This window comes from Microcebus murinus, chromosome 28 (assembly GCF_040939455.1).
Source record: "Microcebus murinus isolate Inina chromosome 28, M.murinus_Inina_mat1.0, whole genome shotgun sequence".
Lineage (NCBI taxonomy): Eukaryota > Metazoa > Chordata > Mammalia > Primates > Cheirogaleidae > Microcebus > Microcebus murinus.
Genome location: NC_134131.1, coordinates 1,260,459 through 1,284,832, shown reverse-complemented (window position 1 = coordinate 1,284,832; position 24,374 = coordinate 1,260,459). Strand labels below are relative to the sequence as shown.

The 24,374-nt window shown below is 41.8% G+C and overlaps 1 protein-coding gene across 6 annotated transcripts in view; it reads left to right on the top strand.

Moving 5' to 3' along the window:
* Nucleotides 1-17,771, top strand: part of UIMC1 (ubiquitin interaction motif containing 1) — a 99,534-nt gene extending 81,763 nt beyond the window's left edge. For 4 of the 6 annotated variants that reach the window (XM_075998410.1, XM_075998413.1, XM_075998407.1 and 1 more), the window contains 5 exons: nt 10,609-10,687; nt 13,089-13,260; nt 15,469-15,532; nt 16,613-16,655; nt 17,186-17,771. In XM_075998410.1, the coding sequence (XP_075854525.1) occupies nt 10,609-10,687; nt 13,089-13,260; nt 15,469-15,532; nt 16,613-16,655; nt 17,186-17,396 (569 nt within the window). In that variant the 3' untranslated portion in view covers nt 17,397-17,771. The remainder of the gene's footprint in view (nt 1-10,608; nt 10,688-13,088; nt 13,261-15,468; nt 15,533-16,612; nt 16,656-17,185) is intronic. The other 2 variants (XM_075998408.1, XM_075998412.1) reach the window with 2 other exon arrangements.
* The last annotated feature ends 6,603 nt before the right edge of the window (nt 17,772-24,374 follow it).

Below are 24,374 nucleotides of genomic sequence, written 5' to 3'. Positions count from 1 at the left end.
TACCATGAGTGTCTTGATTTACAGTACCTTTGTAGTAAGTCTTAAAGTCAGGTAGCGTAAGTTCAAAATTTTTTGAACCTTTTTCAGAATTGCAGTGGATATTTTAGTCTTTTGCTTTTCATATAAATTTTTGAGCCAATTCGATCTCTGGTAATGTTCTTTTTCTTGAAGGGTATTTTATCTGATAGAATAAATAGACATGATACTAGTCATTTTAGCTTCTTACTCCTACCGTTTGCCTGGTATATATTTTTCCATTCATTTACTTTTTTCCGCCGCCTGCCTCCCATTCATTTACTTTGAATTGATCTGTGTTTTTATTTTATTTATTTATTTTTATTTATTTATTTATTTTTTTGAGACAGAGTCTCGCTTTGTTGCCCAGGCTAGAGTGAGTGCCGTGGCGTCAGCCTAGCTCACAGCAACCTCAAACTCCTGGGCTCGAGCGATCCTTCTGTCTCAGCCTCCCGAGTAGCTGGGACTACAGGCATGCGCCACCATGCCCGGCTAATTTTTTATATATATATCAGTTGGCCAATTAGTTTCTTTCTATTTATAGTAGAGACGGGGTCTCGCTCTTGCTCAGGCTGGTTTTGAACTCCTGACCTTGAGCAATCCGCCCGCCTCGGCCTCCCAGAGAGCTAGGATTACAGGCGTGAGCCACTGCGCCCAGCCTGTGTTTTTATTTTTAAAGCTTGTCTCTTGTAGACAGCATACCATTGAGTCATGCTTTTTTATCCATTCCGACAATCTCTAATTTTTAATTGGAAAATTTAATTAACATTGAATGTAATTATTGATGTGGTTGGATTTAGGTTGACCATCTTACTCTTTTTTTTTTGTCCTGTTTTTTTCCGTCTTTTGAATATTTGAACACATTGTAGAATTTCATTTTAATTTATTGTTTTTTTTTTAAGCTGTACCTTTTTGTATTTTTAGTTGTTGCTCTAGGAAAGTAGACTTTTTACAGTCTACTTTGAATTAATACTACTTTACAAAACGTGTAGCAGCCTTGTAATTATATATGTCCATTTCTTCTTTCTTTTATGCTGTAGTTGTCATATGTCACATGTACATCTACATACATTATAAATATCAGAAAACAATGTTATAGTTTTTGCTTTAAACCATCATTTGCATTTTTAAGAATATTTAAAAACCTACCTCTAAACCATCATGTGTATTTTAAAGAAATTAAGAAGAAATAGTCCTTCATATTTATTAGATATTTACCATTTCTGATGCTGTTGAATTCTTCCTGTTGATCTGAATATCCATCTAGTATCATCTCCCTTTAGCCTGAAGAATTGCCTTTAGCATTTCTTGTAGGTTTACTGGTAACAGATTTCCTTAGCATTCTTATTGTTGTCTGAAAATGTCTTGATTCTTGAAGTATACTTTCATTGTATATAACATTTGAGGTTGGCAGGTTTTGGGGATTGTTTTCCTTTTCTCTCAGCACTTTAAAGATTTTGTTCTACTGTCTTCTGGCCTACATAGTTTCTGATAAGAAATCTGTGGTAATTCAAATTGTTGTTCAGATTGTTGTTACTATTGAAAACAGGTCACATTTTTTCATTCTCTTTTTACGTTAAGTTATTTTGGATTGTATCCTGATGTCGTGAATGCTATATCATATTCTAGAGTCTGTTTTATTCCTCTGAAGAGTAGTATTTTTTGTTTGCTTGTTTTATCAGGTAGTTACCTGGGTTGCATTCAAACTGTGAACTCTTGTTTTAGGAGGCAGTTCAAATCTCACTTTGGTTCTTTCGCTCTTACCTGGAGTCTGTCTAATGCATGAGTGGTTCTGGAGTCAGAGGCTTGGGCAGAGAACTTCATAGGTGGTATTGTATACTTCATATTATATCACATTGGGAGGCAGATATTATCTAGTTATCTTTCTTTTTATGATTTTAAGATTGCTCAATGGGGTTCATCCATTATAAAGTTTGCCACCAGCTTTTACCTACTGGTCATTGGTGCTCCTTATCTAGATTTGTTATTTCATTAGAAGTGCCTCTCAATACTTAAACAATTTTTTTAGATTATAAAAGTGGTACATGATCATTGAAATAATTTCACAAATATAGAAAAGTATAAAGAAGAAAATGATTACCCCCAAACCAAATTTCTCCTCCCCCAAATTATGATTAATATTTTGGTATATTACATTTTCGTTCTGTCTTTATTTTGAATCTTTGTATAGTATTTCATCTTATTTTTGTACTTGGGGTTGTTTTAAATTTTTATTGTTATAAATAATGCTTGGACTGGGCGTGGTGGCTCACGCCTGTAATCCTAACACTCTGGGAGGCCAAGGCAGAAGGATTGCTTGAGCTCAGGAATTCAAGACCAGCCTGAGCAAGAGTGAGACCCTGTCTCTACTATGAATAGAAAGAAATTAGCCAAACAACTGAAAATAGAAAAAAATTAGCCAGGCATGGTGGCACGTGCCTGTAGTCCCAGCTACTCGGGAGACTGAGGCAGGAGGATCGTTTGAGCCCATGAGTTTGAGGTTGCTGTGAGCTAGGCTGATGCCACGGCACTCTAGCCCGTGCAACACAGTGAGACTCTGTCTCAACAACAACAAAAAATAATAATGCTTTGATAAAACATCTTTGTCCAGTGGTCCCCAACCTTTTTGGCATCAGGGACTGATTTCATGGAAGACAATTTTTCCACATACCAGGGGATGGTGGGAATGGTTTCAGGATGATTCAGGTGCATTACATTTATTGTGTACTTTATTTCTATTATTATGTTGTAGTATATAATGAAATAATTATATAACTCACCATAATGCAGAATCAGTAGGAGCCCTGAGCTTGTTTTCTTACAATTAGGTGGTCCCATCTGAGGGTGATGGGAGACAGTGATTATAAATACAGTTGAAGTTTCGCTTGCTTTCCTGCCACTCACCTCCTGCTGTCCAGCCTGGTTCCTAACAGGCCACCTGCCAGTGCTGGTCCACAGCCCCAAGGTTAGGGATTGTAGTCTTTGTCCATACAGTCTCATTTAAATTCAGGTGATTTCTTCAGAGTAAATTTCCAAACTATAATTCATGGTTCAGAAGATAAGAATTATTTTTAAGTTTTAGATATATAGTCAAACTGCTTAAATAAAAATTTCAGCTGTTAAAAAGATTGAGCTATAAATACTATACATAGTACTAGTAGGAATTGGTTAAGTGAAGGTATACCTCTTAAAAAAGCAAGCTTAACTGTAAGCTTGAAGGAAACTGCTACAGTTTGAGTAGGGACAGGGGACCTCTGTGGCTTTTCTGCAGCAAAGAAGGCAGTTTGGTAGTGTAGTACTGGCTTCGGAGTCCAACAGACTTGGAAGCATATCCCAGAGCAGGTATTTATAGGCTTGAAGCCTCTAAGCCTTTATTTGCTCATCTTTAAAATGGATCCAGCAATGCCTATCTTGTTAGGGTTGTTGTAAGGATTTATATTTAGGACTGTCAGCATAATCATAGGATTTTTTAGTTAGACACTATCAGATTATCAGGTCTAAGAGAAGAGCAAGAATTTATTTATTGAGTGGAATGAGGCAGATAGGGCCTTTCTGTTTCAAGAGTTATTTTCCAATTTAACAACTTACTAATCAAGACAGTGTGGTTCTGGCTTAAGGGTAGATATATAGATCAATGGAACAGAATTGAGGGTCTAAAAATAAAACCATTTATGGGCAATTGATTTTTGACAAGGATATCAAGACAATTCAATGAGGAAGAACAGTCTTTTTAACAAATAGTGCTGGGACAACTGACTTACTTTGAGGGTAGAAGTGGGAGATTGAGTTGTATTAGAAAAGTCCCCCCAGTGACAGTTTAGAGTCATGTGGGGATGAGAATTCAGGTGATGAGGGATGCCAGAGGAGGCTTGGATTTGTTGTAGTACCCAAGGTAGAGTTAAGGCATGGTAGGATTAGTCCTGGTTATCTGTTAAAGGAACAGCACCATCCCATAGGACTTTCTTTTTTCTTCCTTCTCCTTCCTCTCTCCTGCCTTTTCCTTCTTACTATTATTACCATCACCCCATGGGATGTAGATAGGACTTTCTACAATGATAGAAATGTTCTATATCTGTGATGTCAAGTATGGTAACCGTATGTGGCTATTGAGGATCTGAAATGTGGCTCATGGGACTGAGGAATTCAATTTTAAATTATATTTAATTCTAATTAAGATTTAAATTTAAGTAGCCACATGTCTCAGAGGATAGTAGATAATTAGTTCTAGTGATAACCTTTGTATTGAGATTAGTCTCTCAGGCCATCTGTTATAGGAAGGCAGATAGGCCCGTTGAGCTCACCTTCGTTTCTTACCCTTATATTCCACTGAGGAAGTGCTAGGCAGGAGGAGGGGTGGTCTTAGCAGGAATATACACAACTGTGTGGCTTCCTATTATTTTCTGCTGAGATGGTTTTGAAGTTGACAGAGACAGACTGAGAAGACTTAACCACTGTCATTCTGTCAAATCTTTCCTTTGTATGTAGAATTTCCACTCTCCTCAAGGAGCTGTTGTCTTCATTGTTTACAGTACTAGGCCATATGTTTTTCTTTTCTTTTTTGAGACAGAGTCTCACTGTGTTGCCCAGGCTAGAGTGCTGTGGCGTCAGCCTAGCTCATAGCAATCTCAAACTCCTGGGCTCAAGCGATCCTCCTGCCTCAGCCTCCCAAGTAGCTGGGACTACAGGCATGTGCCACCATGCCTGGCTAATTTTTTCTGTATATTTTTAGTTGGCCAATTAATTTCTTTCTATTTTTAGTAGATACAGGGTCTCACTCTTGCTCAGGCTGATTTTGAACTCCTGACCTTGAGCCATCCTCCCACCTTGGCCTCCCAGAGTGCTAGGATTCTGTAATCACAGGTGTGAGCCACCGTGCCCGGCCTCATATGTTTTTATTTTCTGATTGTCTGTCATTTTTGAATTTAGGAAACAAATGTGCTGATGTTTATACAAAGGGCTGTCTGGAAAGTATCCAGCCATTGTTAATGTAATGAGAATGGTTACATGGCTGGATACTTTCTGGACAGCCCTTGTATATAATATTGATAATTGTTCTATAATGCTTAGGCTATTTACTTGTCCACTTTGTTTGTACAAATTAGTATGGAAACCACTTAAGACTAAGACCTAAGTCATATTATAGTCTGGCTGGTGGGTGGTGGTTCTAAGGATAGGCTTAATTAAGTCTCTGGATAAGGTAAAGAAATAAATCTGGAAGGATATTAATGAGAATTATATAAATAAGTAATAATAATTAACATTTGTTGAGTACTTTCTGTGAGTTGGATGCTTTTACAACTTTCTTTGGGCTATCTGATAAGATCCTCACCAAAACCCGTCAGAGTAGATGCTAATATCTTTTTTTTTTTTTTTTTTTTTTTTTTGAGATAGAGTCTCGCTTTGTTGCCCAGGCTAGAGTGAGTGCCATGGCGTCAGCCTAGCTCACAGCAGCCTCAAACTCCTGGACTCAAGGGATCCTTCTGCCTCAGCCTCCTGAGTAGCTGGGACTACAGGCATGCACCACCATGCCCGGTTAATTTTTTCTATATATATTAGTTGGCCAATTAATTTCTTTCTATTTATAGTAGAGAGGAGGTCTCGCTGTTGCTCAGGCTGGTTTTGAACTCCTGACCTCGAGCGATCCTCCCACCTCGGCCTCCCAGAGTGCTAGGATTATAGGCGTGAGCCACTGCGCCTGGCCTTAATATCTTATTTAACAGGTAAGGAAGCTGATACTCAAAGAGGTTTTGGAACTTGCCTAAGGCCACACAGCTAATAGAGGCTCATCTTGGGCACCGTTCTGTCCAACTCTAAAGCCAGTGCCTTTTACTGCTAGATAGTACTGCTGCTTTGTATTTTAATAGTGCCAAGCCACAGTCCTAAATGCAATTCCTTAGGGCATTTCCCATCCAAAAGAATGTAAGCAGCTGAGTTAATGGTCATGGTTATAGTTGTTTCTCTCAGCTTTCAGTGTTATCTATCCTCTTCTACTTTGTCCTGGTAGTTGTGCTCAGACCCCAGTGTTCCCTTTTGAAATCTGTGTCCTGTTGTCACCAGCAGCTAGGTTTTTGGATACAGATTTCATACTGAATTCTCTACCTGCAGCTAGTTAAAATGGCTTTCTCAACCCTTGTAACCGAGAGTAGGAGGCTCCTTTAGAGTCTTTTCTGCTCCTTTGTAGGGGCAGGGCAGTAGGTTTCAAAGGAAAAACATAGCTGCAAGCCCCAGTCCAGTCTGCTCTGATCATAACATTTAATAACAGAATTACCATGTAGTTCCTAACCATATGCCAAGTCTCTCCCCTTAAATTCTCTTCTACCTGCCCACTCACTCACCACTTACCACTTTTTCTTTTTCCATTCTTTAGCCTCTTATTTCCCAGGAGAGGCAGCCTGCTCTTGTAAAAGAACACATGCTTCTTTAAAGTCAGACTAGTATTGCATTCCTTTTGCCAATTTTTTTTTTTTTAGCTTTGTGACCTTGATTAGATTATTTAATGTTCTATTATCTATAAAATAGAAATAATGATATATGGCTTACAGGGTTGTTGTAAAGATTAGAGATTATAAAGTCCTTGGCACAAAGTAGGTTCTCTTAAGGACCTCTTTTTTCCCTTAGAATCTTATCGATATAATTTAATTTGGCAAATATTTATTAGCATCTAATCTATGCTAGACTCTACTGAGGATGCTAAAGAGATAAAAAAAATAAAATAAAACCCACAATCTCTAAATTCAGAAAGTTGAATGGTATACGAGGAAGACTGACATATAAATGAATAAGAACAGAAATGTGCTAAGGGCAATAGATGTATATATAAAGTGCTAGAAGCAATTCTTTTTCCAGTCCTGTCTGTGGAGTGGTTTGTAAGTCTGTCTGTCTTTCTTTCGGGAGAGAGGGAGGGAAAGAAAGAGAAGGAAGGAATACAGCTCCAGGTATTTCTTTTGGAAAAATACTTGGTAGTCAGATGGGGGACAAATAGTAAGAGAAAGGTTAATAAAACCCACCCCTTAAAGGATTGTGTAATCTTTGAGGTGCCAACCTTTTAAGAATTGATTTTATTAGCAAGGCACTTGATAAAATCTCTCATGAAGACTTTGTACATAAGATGGAGATGTGTAGGCTGGCTGATAGAACAGGAGGTGGATTTGAAGCTGGTTCTACAACTGTGTCTTGGATGTCCAGTGCTTTAATTGTACTTATAAAATATCTGCGTTGAAAGGAACCTTACAAATAGATCATTTACTTTAACCTGTGCCTAAGACTCTATAATCTGATCTCCCCCTACCCCCTTCTAATTTTTAATTCTGCATTACAGAAGAGTATCCAGTGAAAAATATACCTCCTTTCTCTTCCAGTCCCCAGGTATCCCTCATCCTCTCCAAAGGCAAACACTATTATTAGTTGCTTATGTGTATGATCTTGTTTTATTATGCATATTTCTTTATACTTTGTGTTCTTTATAGTTATTTGAGTGCATGTGTTCTCTCCAATAGTAAACTGCAAGCTCCTTAAGAGCAAAGACCCTGCCTCATAATTTCCTGTATCTCTCAAAATTACTTGTATTTTGAAGATTCTCAACAAATGTTTGCTTGATTAATTATTTAAAGGAAAGTTGGAGCAGGGAGTAAACAGGCTTCTCTGATAACATTTCACAGTTTTCTGTCCTTGGCCACATCCTTTACAACCTTTTTTTAGTGACTTGGATGAAGATATGGAAAGCATGCTTGTCATATATGCAGATGACACAAAGCTGGAAAAGAGCTAGTAACATCAGATGCCAAGAGTCAAGGCTGTGGATGATCTCAACAGATTGGAGTGTTCAGCTGGAAAGCACAGGGACAAATATGAAGTCCTGGGTTTAAGGAGAGAAAAATACTCAACGATTTAGTTATCCAAGTACAGAATTAAGAGACCTGTCTTGATAACATTTTATTTGAAGATGATTTGGGAGTGTAGGGGTTGGATCTTAATTGCCTTTAAGCTCAATTTAAGTCAATAGTGTACCAGGATTGTCAATAAAGCAAACGTAGCCTTGACTGAATTAGTAGACTATCAGTTCACATGGGATAGGTCGTAGTTCATCTGGTCTCTTTACTGGTTAGACTGTTTGTTGAGTGTTGGGTTCAGTTTGGGGATGCTACACGTGTTAAGGAAAACTGATAAGTTGGAGAGTGTTTAGATGAGGTTAATTAGGAAGGTAAACATGGATATAAGCATCAGATCTGGGTTCTGTCCTGGGTTTTACTGCTTACGGGTTGTGATAGCTTGGTGGAAGTCAATTCCCCTCGGCTTATCTCCACATCATTAAAATAGGGGGAAAGTAATAATATTAGTGTGGAGGATATCATAAGGATTAGAGTTTACCTAGGTACTTAAAAGGTTCTGCAGTCTGAATCTTTTTTTTTTTTTTTTTTTAAAGAGACGGGGTCTCGCTATGTTGCCCAGGCTGGAGTGCAGTGGCTATTCACAGGCGCGATCCCACTACTGATCAGCACGGGAGTTTTGACCTGCTCCGTTTCCGACCTGGGCCGGTTCACCCCTCCTTAGGCAACCTGGTGGTCCCCCGCTCCCGGGAGGTCACCATATTGATGCCGAACTTAGTGCGGACACCCGATCGGCATAGCGCACTACAGCCCAGAACTCCTGGGCTCAAGCGATCCTCCCATCTCAGCCTCCCGAGTAGCTGGGACTACAGGCGCGCGCCACCGCGTCCAGCTACAGTCTGAATCTTAATAGGATTGGCTTAGTGACTGAGTATACTGTGTTTCCCGGAAAATAAGACCTACCCATAAAATAAGCCCTAGCAGGATTTCTAAGCATTTACGCAAATATAAGCTCTACCCCAAAAATAAGACCTAGTGATGGACGTGGCTACGCAGTATATCTGCACAACCCATGCATTTTGTAGCGGAGCAGTAAAGAAGACAAGCAGCCTTTCTCATGTGCCCCATGAGAGCTCTAGTGCCCCATGAGAGATTGGGGCCAATGGTTCTAAGGAAAATGGAGTCGCAAGAAATTCAGGATGGAATTCCAGGTTTAGAGAGTTATGATGATGTTCCAGAAGAAGATGACTTAACTATATTTGAATAAATGCAGATTGTTGTACCGTACTTAAAAAAAATAACACATCCCCTAAAAATAAGCCCTACGGTGTCTTTTTGAGAAAAAATAAATATAAGACCCTGTTTTATTTTTGGGGAAACGCAGTAGTCCCTCCTTCAAAGAAGGTTACATTTTAGTAGGGCAGACAAGTGAGTAAAGGCAGGATTATAATGCAACTTGTTAAGTCTTCAAAGAGCTGACTCGTGGAAATTTGGGTAAATTTATTCAGATGGCCCCCAGGAAATGCAGATTGAGCTAGATTACTGTGTAGCAATAAAATGGGTTTCCCTCCAAGGACTTGAATTTTCCTCAGTGAAAGGATATAGTCAAGTTGAGACCATATGGTTACTTGCCAGGGACGTTTATAGAAGGCATTTTTGTATGAGTAGGACATTGGACTAGATGGGCAGGCGAACTGTGGCCAGCCACAGGCCAAATCTAGCCAAATACCTATTGTAAAAGTTTTATTGAAACATCACAACCGTTTATGTATTGTTGAGGTACTAACCAGGCCTGCTTAGCTTCTGAGATCAGATGAGATCAGGCGCATTCAGGGTGGTATGGCCATGGACCCATTTATGTATTATCTGTGGCTGCTTTCCTACTACAATGCAGAGTTGAGTAGTTGTGACAGAGACTGGCCTGCTGAGCCTGAAATGTTTACCGTCTGGCCCCACAGAAAAAGTTTGCTGATCCCTGGACTAGACAGATGCTTACAACCTAAGTTATTTTGTGAACTGCTAACCTTTCTAAATTCTCTTTTGTGGGGATTTCATATATTAAGAAGAAGAAAGGCAGGGTTTGAAGTAAAATGGCCATAGTTTCTCTTGTTATGGCAAAAAATGAAGACTGGGAAACACTTCTTCATTAAATAACCTCCAAGGTCCTTTAAGACAATACTTTGGTTTTATAAACAGACATCTTTTGGTCAGAGAGTATTTGGACATAGGCTAAAGTCGTCTGTACCCATTAAAATTGGAGGTGGTCCTAGTGTAGTGGAAAAGACTGGCTGTATTAACTGTTTTGAGCTGCAGTTTTCTTACTTGTAAATGGAATACTTTGTAGAGTTTTGTAAAGATTGGAGTTTATGTACTCATATGTAACTATCATTACTATATTTCAGAGTAACTTATGTCATGTCAGACAGAATATTGGTTGGGAAAGTATAAATCTCTTCCTTGAGTGCTGCAAGTTGGGGTAGTACACAGAAATCATTGTTGGTTGGACTAGACTTTTAGATCTCATGGCTTAGCAAATAGGGGAATATCTTGTGGCAGACAGTTTTGGTACAAATGTTACAGTTGTTATTCTCAGTACCAAAAACGTTGAGTCTTCCCAGACAGTGCACTTCTCCCAGCGGAACAGGATTTTAAACTTCTTTTTCCTATACATTTTGTCATTTATATTCAGAGTCTGTCTACTGCCAGCTAACAATGTATATATGTTTTTTTTTTTTTTTTTTTTTTTTATTGTTGTTGTTGTTGGAAGTATTGACTCGGAGACAAAAAGAGGCCAAGAACAAGAGTGACAGTGGGACAGCTGCCCAGACTTCCCTAGACATTGACAAGTAAGTAGGTATGCTGTGTACACAGAACTCTTACTTAACATATTACCATTGCTTGGATTAAATAAAGAGGCCGGTTCCTATCTTACCTTGTGTGTGTTTGGCCTTCCAGTCACTTCATTGCTTGGATGCCTGAATTTTTACTCTCAGTTTCTGTCAGTGTAGGTAGTAGCCTTTTCAGTACACTAAAAACAATCCTGCCACCCATTCCATTTCCATATTATTCTTAGGTTCCTGGTTTTTTAAATTTGCATGTTGGTGTTTGGCACAACATTTTGCTGTATAAATAGTATAGAAGTTCAGTTACAAAAGGTTGGGCAGTATAGAAGACTTTCTTGGGTTGTGGGTTACAGCTTGACTAAGAAAGCTCATTCTAAAGGAGGAGTCGGGTGTAGGTGCTACCTCCTGAAAGTAAAGACATTACCAGCCGTGCTTTAGAGCAGTTAGTCACTAGGCAGAAACTTTTATCTCTGGAACACAGGTCTTAGTCCCTAAATTTCAGGGCTGCCTTCCCTAATCCAGTTGAGCAGAGCTGATGTCTTCTTCCTTTGGAATCCTATAGTGTAGACATTTCTCTACGACTGTATTCTTCACATTGTATTTCAGTAATTTTTTTTAACATTTCTGTGTCCCTGGATAGGCTGTGAGTTATTTGAAGGCAAATACTTGCCTTCATTCATGTTTTTATCCCCAGCATCTAATAAAATGTGTCTGAGACAGCCATAACAGTAATAACTATTGGATCAGCACCTAATATGTGCCAGCTATTGTGCCGGATGCTTTATTTACTTTATAACTCTCACAATAATTGGTATGGCAGTTATTCTTGTTTTAAATAAAGAAACAGAAGAGGAATGATAACTAATTGGTTAAAATCATGTGGCCAGAAGTGACACAGTCTACCTGACTCTAAAACTCCTACATCGTCTTCAGTGCTAATGTCTCTCATGTAGTAGGGAATTAATAAATACTTTTGCATTAATTGCTAAACCTTGAAAGGAATATTAGTCTAGTGTTGTTTTTTTTTTTTTTTTGGAGACAGAGTCTCACTTTGTTGCCCAGGCTAGAATGAGTGCCGTGGCGTCAGCCTAGCTCACAGCAACCTCAAACTCCTGGGCTCAAGTGATCCTGCTGCCTCAGCCTCCCGAGTAGCTGGGACTACAGGCATGCACCACCATGCCCGGCTCATGTTTTCTATATATATTAGTTGGCCAATTAATTTCTTTCTATTTATAGTAGAGACGGGGTCTGGCTCTTGCTCAGGCTGGTTTTGAACTCCTGACGTAGAGCAATCCACCTGCCTCAGCTTCCCAGAGAGCTAGGATTACAGGCGTGAGCCACCTCGCCCGATCAGTCTAGTTTTTCTCATAAGACAGGGTTTGGCTTGCATTCTTCCAGATAATTAAATATTTGAGAGACTTATTTCTTCTATTTTAAAGATCTCCGAAAAAATGTTTCCTTAGAACTAATGCAAGTCTCTCTTGTTACAGTTGCTGAATAATAATGGCCAGAAAGGGAAATCTAAGGTAGCACGCTTTGGAAAGTTTTCTTTAGCTTCTTAAAACTTAAGACGATCTTATGAATCAGGCAGATCTGGGCTCTGATAGCTACTAGCTATAGGACCCTGGAGAGAATAGTTCCTTCCTAATGGGGCTGAAGAATTAATTGAGAAGCTGTATTTAAAGGGCCTCGCATAGGTTCTAACCACAGAGAAAATATTTAATAAATGTTCATTTTCTTCCTTTTCACCTAACAGTTCCACTTTAACTGATATCCAGTAAACCTTACCTCAAGGACATACTTTCCTCTCTTTCCCCAAACTCTACTGCTAAACACGATAAAAATAACCATGTATATAAAATTATGCAAAAGCCTCTGGCAGAACCACATGGTTTTAGTAACTTCCTAGTTGATGTTGCAGGTTGTAGAATTGGGGAGGTCAGCATATAGACAGACTTGATTTACTAATCAGACAAGTTCATCCACCCTGATAAAAATGTCATCTTGATTTAATGCTCTTGGTGTTCCCTTTCTGTTGAAGTTTTAACTTCTCTTTGAAAAAACTATTACACTTAATTTCAGAAGAGTTTGACAGAGCATTTTATTTCTGAAGAGCAATCAGCATTGTCTGCGATAGTTAGAAGAGCTGATTTCATTACCATCCCACTGCTGCAACAGCAGGGTACAGAGAAACAGCCAGGGAAAACTGCTAATCACTCAGTCCTTTTGATTGGCATTGGGTGAGTTTTATTGGTGATCCTGCTGAGTGAATCTGCATTGGTTGACATGTCTCCTTTGCAGAATAACTTTGAGACATAAAAACAGAATTTGAGACATATCCAGGAGCCCAGAGGCAAGAATGTATCTTAAAACTGCTTTTTCTGTCTTTTTTCTGATTGGGTAGGAATGAGAAGTGTTATCTCTGTAAATCCATGATCCCATTGAGAGAGTATCAGTGTCATGTGGACTCCTGTCTCCATCTTGCAAGGGGTGACCACGGAGATGGGCCTGAAGAGAGTGGTAGAGCATGCTCAACTGTGGAGGGGAAGTGGCAGCAGAGGCTGAGGAACCCAAAGGTATGTGTGGAGTGTTTCGGAAAGGCTAACTAACCCTCCTGATTCTCAGTTGTAAGAGGCCACATTTCTGTTCTGGGCTGTTTTCTCTCTGCTCCCTCCCTTCTTCCTTACTGTTTATCCTAAACAAGATTTATGTTTTTTAAAAAGTATTTTTTCTTTTAATTTAAAAAGTAATACCTTGGCCGGGGCCTGTAAACCTAGCACTCTGGGAGGCTGAGGCAGGCGGATTGCTCTACGTCAGGAGTTTGAAACCAGCCTGAGCAAGAGCGAGACCCCGTCTCTACTAAAAATAGAAAGAAATTAATTGGCCAACTAATATATATAGAAAACATGAGCCAGGCATGGCGGCGCATGCCTGTAGTCCCGTCTACTCAGGAAGCTGAGGCAGAAGGATTGCTTGAGCCCAGGAGTTTGAGGTTGCTGTGAGCTAGGCTGACGCCACGGCACCCACTCTAGTCTGGGCAACAAAGTGAGACTCTGTCTCAAAAAAAAAGTAATACCTTGTAGAAAATATGGAAAGTTCAAAGAAAAGGTATAAAGAATCAGGAGAAATCATTACCCATAATTTAGTTACTCAAAGCTAAAAACTTTTAATGTTTTTTTTTTTCCAATCTTATTTCGTATGCATTTTTAATGTAATTGAAAATGCACACACACACAATACATACTTTATATAGTACTGTGTTATACTCTATATTACATATAGTACTGTGCTACACATACAGTTTCCTTTCTGGGATTTATAAAATACTTAAGGTGGGTCAGGCTAAATGTCTTACACCTGTAATCCTAGCACTTTGGGAGGACAGGGCAGGAGGATATTTTGAGGCCAGGAGTTCAAGATCTGCCTGGGCAACATAGTAAGACTCTGTCTCTACAAAAATAAAAATTAGCTGGGCATGGTGACACATGCATGTCCTAGTATAGTAGCTACTTTGGAAGCTAAGGTGGGAGGATTGCTTGAGCCCCAGGAGTTCAGGGTTACAGTGAACTGTGATTATGCCACTGCTTTTCAGCCTGGGTGACAGAGCAAGACTTATGATATAGCATAAACCATTCTAATATTATTGGACATTTAGGTTCTTTCTGATTCTTTTGTATTTTATTTTAAGATCGTGTTTAAAACAATTAGTCTTTGTATCACTGATTATTTCCTTAAAATAAGCTTCTTGAAGTGGAACTATTAAGGCAATGGATATAAACATTTTAAAGTCTTGAAACATACTGCCAAATAGCTTTCCAGAAAGGATATCCAATTCATACCTCAGTGCCAAGAAAGATCAACTTTGTTGAACTTCTTGTGTGCCCAGCTTTAGGAAGTGACAGTGCCTGGGCCCTGGTCACTGGGAGGATGGATGTACTTCCTGGGCCTTTTGATTAGAGATCAGGAAGAGCAAGTCTTGACTAGAGATCAAAGATGAAGCAGCAGCTGCATAGTCTAGGATTACTTAGTGTGTGTCACTACGCATACTAAGATGGGGAAGCCAAAATCTGTCATGCCAGAAGAAAGAAATCTATGAATGAGATGATTTTGAGGTGGTGATTTGGAATTCTGGTTTATAGATAAGTGCTTGTTTATACCATATAGCCAGTTTCTTCTTCTTCTTCTTTTCTTTTCTTTTTTTTTGAGACAGAGTCTCGCTTTGTTGCCCAGGCTAGAGTGAGTGCCATGGCGTCAGCCTAGCTCACAGCAACCTCAATCTCCTGGGCTCAAGCAATCTTCCTGCCTCAGCCTCCCTAGTAGCTGGGACTACAGGCATGAGCCACCATGCCCGGCTAGTTTTTTCTATACATATTAGTTGGCCAATTAATTTCTTTCTATTTATAGTAGAGACGGGGTCTCGCTCTTGCTCAGGCTGGTTTTGAACTCCTGACCTCGAGCAATCCGCCCACCTCGGCCTCCCAGAGTGCTGGGATTACAGGCGTGAGCCACCACGCTCGGCCCAGTTTCTTCTTCTGGCATCACTGCCTGTAGAAGCTATCTTAAAACTTTGTTTTAAATCCATATAGTATTGTTGGCATAGAGATGTATTCTCTTCATTACAATTTGATTTTTTGTGTACCCTCATTAAGAAGCAAAAGAGCTTCCCTAGAGCTGTATCCTCATACCTCTTCTCTTCTAGAAACAGGTGTGATCTGGGCTAAGGAAGTTGTATTTTAGACTCTGTGCCATGAAGTAACGCCTTCATCAATTTTTCTCTGTTATAGGAAAAAAGCCACAGTGAAGGCCGACTCCTCAGTCTTTTGGAACATTCTGAGTACAAGACTGCAGGTGAGGACCCCAGGACCAGTTTTCAGGGCTTTTGCTTAAGGCCTTCCAGTAGATACAGCCATCGCCAACCCCTCTGACTATTTGTTGGGGTTATATGGGTGCATATCTGACCCAATCAACCAGCTTTTGAAACTCAATCTAGGCATTTCTCTCTAAGGACGATGAGGAGGTACCTTATCTTATCATGTATTTCATTTCAGGCTTTATAAAGCCGGGGATCAGGACTACCTATTGAACTGGGAAAAAACATTTCCAAATCACAGGGGAATGACATGAGTTCCAAGTATACCTTGTAAATGAACAGGCATGGAAGACTAGACATGCAGACACTACTGCCTCCTTCTAATGTTTTGTGCATCATTCATATGTTATCTTTAGCTTAACATCCTAACTTATACTTGGATTATAGGAAGTAATTCTGTCTCTTTATGCCTAGTATTTAGGGGGTAGTAGAGTGGATTGGATTGGGCAAGAGCATTCCATAGAGTTAGTAATACCAACTTCATAGATTGCAAGGATTATATCTAGTAAAACTCCAAACATTACCTTGGCATAAATAGGCTCTTGATAATGTTAGCTGCTAATATTACAATTGTTACTAGTTGCTATTGTCAAATTTACCACATGCAGATGGAAGAGGGACCTTTGCTTAAGTCTGGTGAGATTTGCTTATTGTATAGTTTTAATAGTTTGTTCTCACCAAGCAAAACTGTTGTGCCTTCTGATGACTATATAAAAGACAGGCTCTCCAAACTTCACATCCTGCTGCCTCCAGGTTACCAGGTTGTGAATCTCTGTAGGTCATGAATCTCTACCTTGGCAACTCCTGTTCCTCAAGTCCAGATTTGAAATAAATTTATTCAGAGGTCATTTATTCAAAAGTGTTCATCTTGGTATCTCTGCAGCTGAGCCTGTTGGATGCTAATGCTCACTCCAGTGGTCTGAAAGATTGGGGATCTGAGATACTTGGATAGGCCTAATGAGAAGCAGTGCCTACAACGTAGGAAGCATAAGATTAGTGAGAAAAGTGGTATGATTACCATTACTACCAACATTATCACTTTTTCTCTCCTATCACAGATGCAGAGATAAAGACCAAGTCTTCAGAAACAGGAGCCTTCAGGTGAATTAGGGTGTACGCTGAAGTGTGGCTGTCAGCAGTTCTGAAAAGTACAGGCCTGGTCCTGTATTCTGTGTGTAGTGTGATATCCAAACTGTTGTGGCAGAAATCACTGTGGAACTATTATCACCTTTCTCTCTGTATAACTCTGATCCTCATTTATGTAGGCTAAGAATTGGATAGATAGCTCAATTCACTCATTGTGTTAAACAGAACAAAAGCTATGTCTTACTCTACCCCACCACTCTATCCTCAACCAGTCCTGGTTTTCTAACCTGGATTTCAAATAGTTTGGGGAATTTGGGTCTGAGTCCTCCTTCTCTCATTGCCTAACTTGTATGACTTTAAGAGTATGATTTACCAGTTGTCCTCATGTTTGAAAACGGAATGATGGTACTTATCTGATTGGACTATTACAAAGGTTATAATATTATATTAATAATAATATGTGTAAAAGCTCCCAGTACAGTGCATGGCATGTACTGGATGCTTAGTAGGTGTGTATTGAATCTGAACTTTTGCCTTCTCACTAGGGCGCCCTCACTAGGGGTGGAAGAGGCAGGCTGCAGCAGACAGATGCAGAGTTCCCTCACACATCTCGACTTACATGAGTCTCCTATCAAGTCTTTCGTTTCCATTTCAGAAGCCACAGATTGCTTAGTGGACTTTAAAAAGCAACTTACTGTCCGGCCAGGTAGCCGGACACGGACCAAAGCTGGCAGAGGAAGAAGGAGAAAATCCTGAATTTCTAGGGTCCAAAAGTTGACAAAACCATTAGCAATAGGGGTGGGCCACATTCATTAAGCCATAGTGGCCTCCAGTTCATTGAGCAAGTTTCAGCCCTACAGTTTGCACCACCAGCACCCACTCAACATCCTGGTTTTTATGTTTTCTATGATCTATACAGACAACTGTGTATAGTATTCTGTTTTATAACAGTCCATTTGAATTTACTTATAGTTAAAAGAAAATTTAAATATATTTATCTATGTTTATATGAAATCATATTTCAATAGATGGAGATTTTTATTTTTTTTTCTGCTGTGTTGCAGGGTCTGGGATGGGAATATTTAAATTGTAGACATAGCTTATCTGACTCATAAATTACATGTTTCTGAATGAATTCCATTACTGATCTTTGATATAACACCTATATGTTTACTTGATGTGTAGTGCACAATTCTGAACACTGTGTGTGGTTATTCCCTTGACATTCTGGCATTCTGGAAGGTGCCAGGGGCATTGAATTCTACTACCTAATTTTGCTGTCTCTACCATTCAGTGTCCTGTCATCTTGCCCTCACCTAGTTAAGAATTCTGAAACAGGGCCGGGCGCGGTGGCTCACGCCTGTAATCCTAGCACTCTGGGAGGCCGAGGTGGGCGGATTGCTCGAGGTCAGGAGTTCAAAACCAGCCTGAGCAAGACCCCGTCTCTACCAAAATATAGAAAGAAATTAATTGACTAACTAAAAATATATATACAAAAAAAAATTAGCCGGGCATGGTGGCGCATGCCTGTAGTCCCAGCTACTAGGGAGGCTGAGGCAGTAGGATCGCTGAGCCCAGGAGATTGAGGTTGCTGTGAGCCAGGCTGACGCCACGGCACTCACTCTAGCCTGGGCAAGAAAGTGAGACTCTGTCTCAAAAAAAAAAAAAAAAAAAAAGAATTCTGAAACAGAGCATAGGACTTTTAGAGGGATGTGTCCTGCCATTCTACTCAGAAATTTGTAAGTGAACACTCTGTTATTCTTTTTTTTTTTTTTTTTGAAACAGTCTCACTTTGTTGCCCAGGCTGGAGTGAGTGCTGTGGCATCAGCCTAACTCACAGCAACCTCAATCTCCTGGGCTCAAGCAATCCTACTGCCTCAGCCTCCCGAGTAGCTGGGACTACAGGGCATGCACCACCATGCCCGGCTAATTTTTTGTATATATATTTTTAGGTGGTCAATTAATTTCTTTCTATTTTTAGTACAGACGGGGTCTCACTCAGGCTGGTTTCGAACTCCTGACCTCAAGCAATCTGCTCGCCTCGGCCTCCCAGAGTGCTAGGATTATAGGCGTGAGCCACCATGCCTGGCTTCTGTTATTAGTTCTTATGCAATTATTTTTCTAGATTAGCCAGTGGGGATGCTAGGCATATTCATTTACTCAAACCAAGATTGGTTCTTTTGCTGACAAACACCATAGCCGCAACAAGAAACAGCTTCTAATCCTAGCACTCTGGGAGGCTGAGGCGGGTGGATCGTTTGAGCTCAGGAGTTCGAGACCAGCCTGAGCAAGAGCGAGACCCCATCTCTACTAAAAATAGAAAAAAATTAACTGGAAACCTATAAATATATTGAAAAAATTAGCTGGGCATGGTGGCACATCTTATATTCCAGCTACTTGGGAGGCTGAGGCAGGAGGATTGCTTGAGCCTGGAAGTTTGAGGTTGCTGTGAGCTAGTTGACGCCACGGCACTCTAGCCCAGGCAACAGAAGGAGACTCTGCCTCAAAAAAAAAAAAAAAAAAAAAAAAGAAGAAGAAAAAGAAAAAATAGCTTCTATTTCAGTAACATAACTAGAGTGGTGCACATTCTCTACCCATTGCCTAGGAGCTTCCCATGCAGAACAGAGATGTGGTCTGTCCCCAGTGCACAGGCAGACTCCAGTCATGAGAGAATGTCAAATAGCAGAAGCAGCTACCTGAGGGAGACGACCAAACAAGGACGTTGGGAAAGCTATTGGCCCTGGCTGATCTGAAGATGTAATGCGCAACTGTGGGAGGTGGTGGTTGATCAGGAAAGGATCTTGGGACAGGATAAACAGGCATACCACTCAGACTCTCCTAACGACTTCTCCTAACATGATCTACCATGTCCAAAGTTACCTTTTCCTTTAAAATGAAAATGAGGTGTGTGTTGTACTGGGGAGTTCACAGATGGTTAGGATGGAAGACACAGAACAGGCATCGAGGCTACTGTGTCCTGCCTAGGGCCCTTTGCACACAGCTGTTTGAGTTAGAAGGTGGCAAGACGGCAGGCTCACAGTCTCTTCATTCCATAGATAATGTCTTGCTGTTGGATAAGCACTGACATTGCGGATAGCATCACATAATACCCACTGTACTTTCTAGCTCCCCTTCAGTGCTGTCTGGGTCCAGACTGGGACTAGTATGAGGGACCCTCACCCTTGGGCTCAGCAAGTGCAGAGTCGGCACTTGTGCGGACTTGAGAGAGCATCTTTGTGTTATATACCCTAGGCATCTCAGTTGCTATTATTTTTAGAGCAACTATTATGGTCCAGGAAAAAGAAGCTTCCAGACAATGTATGTGCCTTCATTTAATCTTCATAGCAACCCTATGGAGGCTAGTATTATCTCCAATTTCAGATAAGGAAACAAAGGCTTAGAGGAACACATAAAGCCACTCTTTGTCCATGGCAGTGAGACCGCAGTGCTCCTATTCTTCAGTCTAAAGAAAATGCTATATTTTGACTCTAGTATTGATTATTTTCCTATTTTCCTTCTAATGAAAAGTAGTTTATCAGTTATGTCCCATCAGCTTCTCTCTCACTCATCTTCTCTCTCATTAAATGGCAATTTATTTGAGGGAGAGATCCATAGGCAGGGGACAGTGTGTTTATCTGGCTGTCTGAAGATAAGAAAAGGGAAAGGGCTGCTTCTAGAAGGTATTCACCTATTTAGCTTATAATTGAGCAGTCTTCATAGAACATGGTCAGTGGCAGGAGGGTATGGATCAGCAGACTGGGAACCATGGGCTTCATTATTAGCTAATGGGGAGTCCAGGGAAGAGCAGCCACCCCCTGCTAACTTCCCCCAACTGTCTTGTTTATTCAATCTTACTCTGCCCATCCTGCGATCCTGTGGGAGGAGCATTAGTGAAACAGTAAAGAGATAAAGTAGAAAGTGTGTCAGATGATCTAAGTCTGCACCCTATTTCTGATACAAGCTACTCAACCTCTCTGAAAAAATCATAATTAGAGGGTTCTAAGGATTACCATAATACATATAAAGGTTCTAGCATGGTATCTGTCACATAGAAGATGATGAATTAATTGGTGGCCGCAGTGGTTATTAATGTAGCATCTGTGTGTTTGTGTGTGTGTCTCACAAATAGTGTTGTAGTGAGGGGTGGAAGGGCCAGAGAGAAGTGAGGTAAATATGCAAAAGGAGATGGTTTTCAGAGGCGCGAGCACACGCAGGAGGGACTACTCTGGCACCATCAACCATCAGCCTTCCGTAGGAAGCCTGGGTCCTGGGCATTTAGAGCTCTGCTAGGGCCCCTGGGTTTCTTTTGCTTCCAGAAGATGGGAAACAGCTTGTTATGCCAGTGTTGCCAATTCATGGAGACAGATTCATGGAAAACTGGGAAGCTCCATGAACTTCACAAGCTGTTGCCATAAATTGGAAGAGAAAAGGATACTTCTGGCCGGGCCGGGCCGGGGGCTCGTATCTGTAATCCTGGCACCCTGGGAGGCCGAGGTGGGAGGGAGCTCGGGAGTTTTGAGACCAGCCTGAGCAAAAGCGAGACTCCGTCTCTACTAAAAATAGGAAAATTAGCCAGGTGTGAGGGCGTGTGTCTGTAGTCCCGGCTAGTGGGGAGGCTGAGGCAGGAGGATTGCTTGAGCCCAGGAGTTTGAGGTTGCTGTGAGCTACAGTGATGCCACTGCACTCTAGCCAGGGTGGCATAATGAGACTTTCAAAATAAACAAAGGGGGTACTTATGTATGCTAGATGTTGTGCTTGTATTCATTTAATCCCTACAACAGCCCTCTAGCAGAGGCTGTGCCTCTCCCTTTTCCCCTGGGCACTCACCACTTACTTCTTTCCCACAGAGTCCTATTGCAAGTACCTGTGACTCTGCCTGAGAACTTCTGTTGGCTTGTGTTGGCACAAGCTGGGAGTGTCAGGGACTTAGTGCCCCCAAGGCAGCACTCAGCCAGTGAAAATGAAAGCAGAAGGATAAATACCCCAACTTCCTCACCCCTTCGGTGGAGCAACTCTGGGGCACATTCTGCCCGTCTCTCAGAGTAATATAGGATTGAACCTCAGTAGCTCCCGTCAGCAACTTAAGGCTTCTTTCCCTTCCTACCTCGCCTCCAGCTCCCCTTCAGTGCTTCCTGGGTCTAGACTGGGACTGGTGTGAGGCTCACGTAAGCGCAGTGTTGGCGCTTGCAGCAACCTAAGAGTGTCTTTACGTTCTGTAACCCAGGTGTCTCACTTGCATTACCTTAATCCTCTCCCTGTCCCGGATCACTTCCTAAATAGAATATTTGCATTCAAATTAGGTCTCTTTGTGGGGGTACCTAACTTGAAGCAAATCCTAGAAGAAATTAGTCTCCATTTTTTATACATGGAAAACTGAGGCTCCGAGAAGTGAAGAAATTTGCCTAAGGTCATACAACTGCAGATGGGATGGGATTTGAACCCAGGTATGACACCAGAGCTGAAGCTCTCTCTCCTCTACCACACTGTCTTCCACCTCCCACTTTAGTCACAGAACTAATGACTCAATGGAAATTTCAGATTAGAAATTTCAGATTAGCTTTGGCCTTAAATTGATTTTAGCAGATGGGAATCTGGGGGAGGGGGAGGGGAAGGAAGGTAGTAAGTGGATGGGAGGGTTGGTAGTTACTATTAGGTAGGGGTGAGGGTATGCAGGTGGCAGGGCAGGCGATAGGGGGATGTGGTCAAGTCTGAGGGTTGGGACCAATAAAAACAAGAAACAGCAAGATCTTGAGGTTAGGGAGCATGCGCAGAAGCTAGGGCTTATGACCGAATGTTAACTTTCCCTCCTTGACATAGTAAAGCTCACACCCCCAGCACCAAAACAGTTCCAGAGCCAGCCATACAAGGACAAAATGGGAGGGTGCATGATTCCAGGAATCTCCACCCACTTCCCCCAAAAGACGTGAATATTCCATCCCTGGTTTATATTACATACTAGGGACTAGCATAAAGGACAGACCCTACCCTGGGATGCTGCTGCTTATTGGAGCAATCCACTCTCTACTGACCTTGAAGGGTGTGCTATACTTTCTATACTCTGTCTTTAAACTCAGGGTCACGTCCGTGCACAGGGACAGACCTGTTTCTCGGGAACTTACTTTCGCTTTGCAATAAAAGCTGCTTGTGTGGAAATGCTGCATGTCTGCCATCACTCTGTTGTACCGGCCCTGCTAGTGATTCTTCCAAGCAAGCGGCCGAAGAACCAGGACAACGCTCCCTAACCACACCTGATGGTTAGCAGCGGGAAAATGGAAGAATGTGTACATCCAGAGTGGAAAGACTGCTGAAACCATATGCACCAGGAAAGCCGACAGAGATTACTTGTTTCCTCTCAGTTTCTAAAGCCCTGCACTATTGAAGTTGTGGAAAGGTTCTTCAATTTAACAAAAATTAACTGATACGTATTCCTTAGTAGGTCTAGTATTAAGCCCTGAGGCTCCAAAGGTGAATAAGAAATATTATCTGGGAGCCCACAGTGTAGTGGGGAAGATGAACACACAGATGATTTTAATAAACTTTTATAAATGCAATGATAAGAGGAAATCAAGACACTGCAGAATCAATAAGCTGGCCACACTTAGCTAGGGTCAGGAACAGGAGGAGCATGCCAGGGAGGGGCTCCCTGTCATCGTTGGTGACAGAGCTGTAATTCAACATGAGGAAAAAGTTTCGTGAAAACGTGGGAGGCCAAACGGTGGAGTCATTCCAGACAAATCAGCACGAGCAAAGACACAGCAGTTAGAAGCAGCTCAGTGGGTGCAGGAGAGCTGCAAGGCACATCCAGGGTCTGGAGGGCGTGGGGAGTGAACTTACGGAAGCCCTGCGTGCCTGGCTTGGGGCACTGCAGGCAGCTTGGGGCAGGGCCTCCTGGTCCAGCAGTGATACTGTAGTGCACCCACCGTGGCTCCCCCAGCCGACCGCCCCTCCTAATCCCTTAGCTCCTGTACAGCTGGAGATGGGCACTGGGTTGCCATGAGGGAACCTTGTCGGGAATCTTGCTTCCCTGGGTTGGTCAGTGGCCATCTGTATCTGAAGAGCACTGCTAGCAGCCACTCTGCCTCTGCTGCAGCGGGACCTGTCCCAGCTGCTCACAGACCTCAAGCCCAGCAGGCCTCCTCCCTCCATTGGCCTTGACCCAGACCCTCTCGGACACTTCGACTAGGGACCAGGACTTTCAGAAACAGCTGAGGAGCCCTGGCAGTGTTTGTCAGGGGTGTATCCTCACCCTGGCTCGACTGGCTGCAGACTCTGGCTGTTGTCATGAATCATAGCTGGGCTTCCGAGTGCTGTTCCACGTTCTCTCCCAACTGAACAAAATTGAGAGAGACTGGAAGCCCAGGCCGGGGAGGATACTATGTTGCGGTGTTGCGGGTGATGATGACTTTGCTCTCCCTAGCGCCAGCCCCTATTACCTGTTTTTCGGAGCCCATATGCCTGGTTGGTGCCCAGTAGACTGCACAGCAGGAATGAAGCCTGGCAGGTTTCCAGGGCTAGTCATGCCAAAACGGATACAGAAGCCACCGTCCCTGGTTTCCATCCTGGTGGCATGTGGAGGCCGTGTACCATCTGTGGATAGCAGTAGGGTTACTGCTGATGAGGTAGCCTGAAGTTTTGCAGTGTCTGCCCAACAATTTACCTGGAGTGAAGATCACACTGCGAGCTGTCTAGTGCCCCACAGGAGTGGCCTAGGGTTCTGTGCATTCAAGGAGACTA